Here is a 5,475-nt window from a genome sequence, read left to right as displayed (position 1 = left end):
TTGCTAGGGTGCCATGACCTTGTTTCACCAGCGTCGTGGTACCATCTCTCTAGTCCACTATGGTGCTATGCTGCATCAAAGGCGTTGTAGCCTTTTCTTTCCAAGGTCATGGCTTTCACTCCCTCATGTTGCCTTGTGTAGAAACTGTAGTCATTCAACCTCTTTTAATATGATTTTCACCTTGATCTAATATGAACTAGGAAAAGTGGTAACTATGAAAGTTATAGTCTTGTCTTTTATCTTTTCAATAGCTTAAGATTCACATCAATTGGACTTTTGTAGTGAAAGTTATGATCAAAATACTATAGTATATATAAATGAAGTTATGATCATACTTGCACAGATTATCACCAAATAAGGCCTTTTCATAAAATTTCCTACATAAGTAATAAAAGTGATCAGCAATAACTAAACCTAAAGTTATTTTGAAGAAATTTAACATAAAATTAAATTAAAGTAACATAAATTAAATTACTCAACATGCATTAAACTTAACTAAGAAAAATAATTAAAATACTTAATTTTGAACCTAAAATCTCAAAGACTTAGTTACTTAAGCCTCCAAAATGTAACAAAATAACTTTATGTAATAAATTTATCAAATGTAGGTGTAGGAGACTGGACCACTATAATTATTGTGCCTTGTCCACTTCTTTTTACATTTTCCTTTCTTGGTGCCTTTTAACCTCAACAAGTTTTAAACTCTCAATTTCAAAATTCTTCAAAAGTTTTTCAAGTCAAAAAATTTCTTTTAAAATATTTTTAAGTGCTATTCACCCCTCTAGTACTCCATTAGGACCAATAATGAGGTTGACAATTAGTATTCCTTAGTGCTTTAATGTTTATTTCTTTCTTCCTTGAGTGGTGACTCATCATTTTCCATCCCCTCGAAAGAAGGTTTTATCATTTATTGAACCAAGACCTTAAGGATCTGCACGGAAAAAAAAAGCCATGGTATTGCCCTTAGCCCAAAAAAAATTGTTCTCTTATCATTGATTAGATTGACTTGCCCTTCTTGATTGTATTTTTGACTTGTGTTTGTAAAAAGAGCACTTTGAAAGCCCTTCCCTTAGTAAGCATTAAGCTTTCCAATTATAAACAATACGAATCTCCTTATGAGTTATTCACAAGAAATATTTGTTTAGATTTCCATTAAAAATTGTATGCTTAGACAACTTGTGATTATTATATATATGTGTGTGTATATATATATATATATATATTCCATGTCTATGCTATTCTAACTAATAATTGAATCTAGAAATTTCAATAGACGACACATTAAAATGATACAAGCATGATACAGAGTTAAGCGGATCTAGGTTTAGGTAATCATATTTCATGTATTAATCATGTCGATACATTTAAGATTTGACAATTTCATGTCTTAAATATATGAAACTTACTTAATCCATCTAAAACTCACTTAACTCAATTAGTTAATCATGTTATCATGTTGATCCGTATAACCTATTTACCCATTTAGTTAATTGTATTATTATGTCAACCCACATAATCCTATTTACCTATTTATGATCCGAACAAGTACCCCATATAAAATTTATCTAATTTTATTAATATATTATTTCTATTTTATAAATAACTTTTATGGCAGAGGAATAATATGTGGCAGTGACGAAAGAGTCTTTAATCTAGGTTTTTGGTGTTTCATTATGCCAATGGATTATTGGATATTATTTGTATTTTATTATGATTCTCTTATATTGATGTTAGTGTTAGATTTTATTATGTTTACTTTGATATTGATGGATTTTTAACATGACAGATGAGTGTTTATTGTTTTATTGTAATTGTTTATAATTATTAGTTTAAAAATTGAATAATAGAATTATATGTTATTTTTATGTATGTGAAAATTAAACTAATAATAATAATAATTTAATTTATTTGTATTAATTGTGTTAATCATGTTTAAATATTTAATGGTATTGATCATTTAAACAAGTATCAATCATGTCATGTTGTATAAAATTTAATTTGATTTGTTTATAAATATGTTAAGCGTATTATATCGTGATACATACTTAATAAAGATATCAATAAACGCGTTTGTGATTTTGATATGTTTATGATGTATTTATATTTATTTATATAATTATTAATAACTTATTTTTATTGCAGTTAAAATATGCTTACACAAATTGTCAAATTTACTAATGTGACAATTTCATTTTTTCTTCCTTAACCAAATAAGCTGTCCAGTGAGTCTAACAAAATTGAAAGGTGAAGAAAAGAATTTGATAAAATGCAAGGGGCCAAATAATTAAAATAAATAAGACAAATGTAAAAGTGCAATACCCATAAAAAGAAATTTGGGTGGGACTCCAAAGCGGACTCGCCGATCTAGTTTGCTAACACGGCTATCGGTGGTATCATCAGACAGATATTTTCGGATTCAGGGATTCAATGGCAGTGAAAATCTGGATAGCATCAATCTTAGTAATTTCAGCATCTCTCAGTTGGGTATCTTTGGCTGATTCGCCTGAAGCAGCTTTCGTCAAGAAGACCATCTCTGCCCACAAGATCGTCATCTTCTCCAAGTCCTATTGCCCGTACGTTTTTCTTCGCGTCGATTCTGCTCTTATTGAATTCATCGCAAAATTAGTTAATTAATATTTTCGTTGTGAATGTTTGCCTTTTTCTTTTCGATCTGTACGATTGGTCTCTTTTTCCTGCTCATTTTTCTGATTGATTTCATACTCATTTTTGATCTACTTTTTCCCCCTTTAATTAAGTGCATAGATAAAACTCTGTTTATTGTAAATATAGAACAATCCAAACTTTTACTAATAATGGTTTTTTTGGGCGACTAAGTTTGAATTTTGGACTAAGAATCAAGTATTTTCCTTTGGAATTTGTTGCTCAATTTGGTATTCTACAGGTACTGTAGGAGGGCAAAATCTGTGTTCAAGGAGTTGAACCAGGTTCCATTTGCTGTGGAGCTTGATGAGCGAGGTCTGTTAACAACTGCATTCCCTTTTTTACAAAGTGCAGGACCAGCGGTTCGATTATTATTGAGCTAGAAATTTTGATTTGCTTATAAGATAAGAGCTGAAAATGAATGGGTCTAGACTCTAACCAGACCGTTAACTGCTTGTCCAGCTTATTTGTAGGCTGTGTTTTCTCCTAGTTCTACTGGCTTCAACTGAAATTTCTGACAAACATGTACAAGAACTAATTTCAGTTGATCCTTTTACAGTAGCTCCTTATTGACTTGTGGAATGCAGTTCTTCCACATTTTGAACTTGAAGTACTGAAGTTGAGAGAGTTGCTTATGTATTTGACAGATGATGGTTGGAACATTCAGGATGCATTGAGTGAGATTGTTGGCAGGCGTACTGTACCACAGGTTTTTATAAATGGAAAGCACATTGGAGGCTCAGATGGTAACTTGCTTTTCTTTTCCAATGAATTGAACTTTCCTATCTTCATGCGATGAAAATATGTTTGTAATACAGAACCAGTAGAGAAATTATTGATAATTTTTCTAATTTTCAGATACTGTTGAAGCATATCAGAGTGGAAAACTGGCTAAGCTGTTAGGTATTGATATTAAGTTCAAGGATGATCTCTGAGTCCATAATCAAAACTGAATTTTCTTTGCTGGAGTAGATTTTGATTTCATTACTTCAAGAAGGTAATGGCTTGTACCAAATTAGTAACTCTAGTAGGATCTGACAAGTTATTGTCTTAGAGTTGCATTCTTGATTTGTTTGTTTTGAAATTTTAGTAGATAATGAAACCCGCTTGGCTTTATTGGATCATGTCTTAAATGATTCATTGCTTTTATAAGAATAATTTTAGGCCTCACTTTGCTGACACTGCATTACACTAAATTGAAGAGCCCCAAGCCCTCTTTTTTTCCCCCTGGAAGCTAAGGTTATAGTAGTGTAAATTAAATTTTTTAATAAAAATTTGCCTGTGACAATTAAGCTTTTCACTTCATTAAAAACATGAAGTATTTTCTTTTAATACCTTGTTGTCAAGCTATGCCTGTTCTAGGCACCAAATTTGCCACCTTGAATTTTGGATAATTGAAAGCATAATTTCAGATTTATGAAATAAAAAATAAAAAAAGAGGTCTTGTTGAGATAAATAATAGTGTAGATTGACATAATGCTTTTAAGAGATAAATTGAACTTGGTCGCTTAATAAAAAGAAAAGATGAATCTGGTCATATATTTTGACTTAATATATTTGACACACTTTTTATTTTATTTTATCTTGATCATTATCTCAAAGTGATAAATATAGTTAATTATCATTGATTAGAGATAATTACCAAATTTATTCTTTAATTTGGATCGTTCATCTCATCAAATCTCAACTGTTCTTGAATGGGCCCTTCTATTCCTCTTATCACCACACCTTCTCCCTCTCTTTAAGTGCTCTTTTCTGCACTCACCAGAGTCCTTGATGATTGGAGGCGGTTCGACAAAACCGTGGTTTAGACTGAAGTCCCCTCTAGTCTAGAGAGTAAAATCCAAGCCTTGATCCAAAAGGTCCAGAAGAACCTATCGAGCAGACGATCCTAGAAGTTCTAGATGAGCCTAGACAAGTGAGGAAAGTCCAAACTTAGCTCATGCCAATCCAATTTTCACCCACACTAGCCTAAATTCTTGAACCTAAGTCCAAGTGGGTTCATCCCAATGACACTTAAACACCATATTACGACAACATAGAATACAACTTATCTATATGATCGTTTATCATTTAGGCATATTAGTACGCATGGTAACATGCTAAGATTATGATTATCATCATAATGGTATGCTATATAGACGTATAGGATTACCATGTTAACATATGTCATATAGAATGGTTATGACGATAGGATTATCATAAAGTATGCCATGATAATTTTAGTAGGATTTCATGATGAGGCACGCCATATAGAAAATTGAAGTTAAGTCCATAATGTTCATACCCTGAATATGTTAAAGTATACCTTATAGTATAGGAAATACTTGTGCTAGGCCATGTAGTTCGAGATCACTTATGCTATGTGATATAGCCTTAAGAATAATCTCGTTATGGTGTGTAGGTTTATTGCATGTCATTTTAACATACTATTGAATTCCAATGGCATTTTCATTATTTGGCATGTTATGTGGTTACAGAAATATTTTGTACTTTTTGAACATCATGTAAAATTTGTATGTTACGATTTTTCATTTTTCTTAGTGTGTAGTTATTTCTTTGTTGTTCTATAGGATGCTCTATTTTATATACTTTAGAAGAATTTGTTTGCATCATATTAATAGCCAACAGGCCACTTAAGGCAGCCAGCCTACATGTATATTTTTAGATTCATTCATGATATATAGGACATCCAATCGTTTATAATTGTATGATATATTAGTAAAGGTGAGATTTTATTTTTGACTTTGGTCCCTAATCAAATCGATTTAGAATCGAATAGTAGACGTTGAGTATCCAAGGTGAGGTTGGAAA

General features: G+C 31.3%; 1 protein-coding gene across 2 annotated transcripts; it reads left to right on the top strand.

Annotated features, from left to right (window-relative positions):
• Positions 1-2,298: 2,298 nt before the first annotated feature.
• On the top strand, positions 2,299-3,794 carry LOC110411142 (Glutaredoxin family protein). 2 transcript variants are annotated; one of them, XM_021421173.2, is made up of 4 exons: positions 2,317-2,573; positions 2,903-2,976; positions 3,309-3,407; positions 3,520-3,794. In XM_021421173.2, exons 1-4 carry the CDS (start codon positions 2,428-2,430, stop codon positions 3,594-3,596), a joined length of 396 nt encoding a protein of 131 aa, XP_021276848.1. In that variant the 5' UTR covers positions 2,317-2,427; the 3' UTR covers positions 3,597-3,794. The 2 variants fall into 2 exon arrangements, with proteins under 2 accessions (XP_021276850.1, XP_021276848.1); XM_021421175.2 differs by lacking the exons at positions 3,309-3,407; positions 3,520-3,794 and adding an exon at positions 3,124-3,302 and having other exon boundaries at positions 2,299-2,573; positions 2,903-3,023.
• Positions 3,795-5,475: the final 1,681 nt, after the last annotated feature.

Source organism: Theobroma umbraticum, unplaced genomic scaffold (assembly GCF_002168275.2).
Source record: "Theobroma umbraticum cultivar Fairchild unplaced genomic scaffold, ASM216827v3 scaffold_56.0, whole genome shotgun sequence".
Taxonomy (NCBI): domain Eukaryota; kingdom Viridiplantae; phylum Streptophyta; class Magnoliopsida; order Malvales; family Malvaceae; genus Theobroma; species Theobroma umbraticum.
The sequence above is the reverse complement of the archived record's forward strand: the minus strand, read 5'-3'. Positions and strand labels throughout refer to the sequence as shown.

Bases quoted from the DNA above. Each gene is read 5' to 3' on its own strand.
- LOC110411142 (XM_021421173.2), top strand. From the start codon at position 2,428: ATGGCAGTGAAAATCTGGATAGCATCAATCTTAGTAATTTCAGCATCT. The intron at 2,574-2,902 runs GTACGTTTTTCT...GGTATTCTACAG, and splicing joins TTCTCCAAGTCCTATTGCCC to GTACTGTAGGAGGGCAAAAT. The intron at 3,408-3,519 runs GTAACTTGCTTT...TCTAATTTTCAG, and splicing joins GCACATTGGAGGCTCAGATG to ATACTGTTGAAGCATATCAG.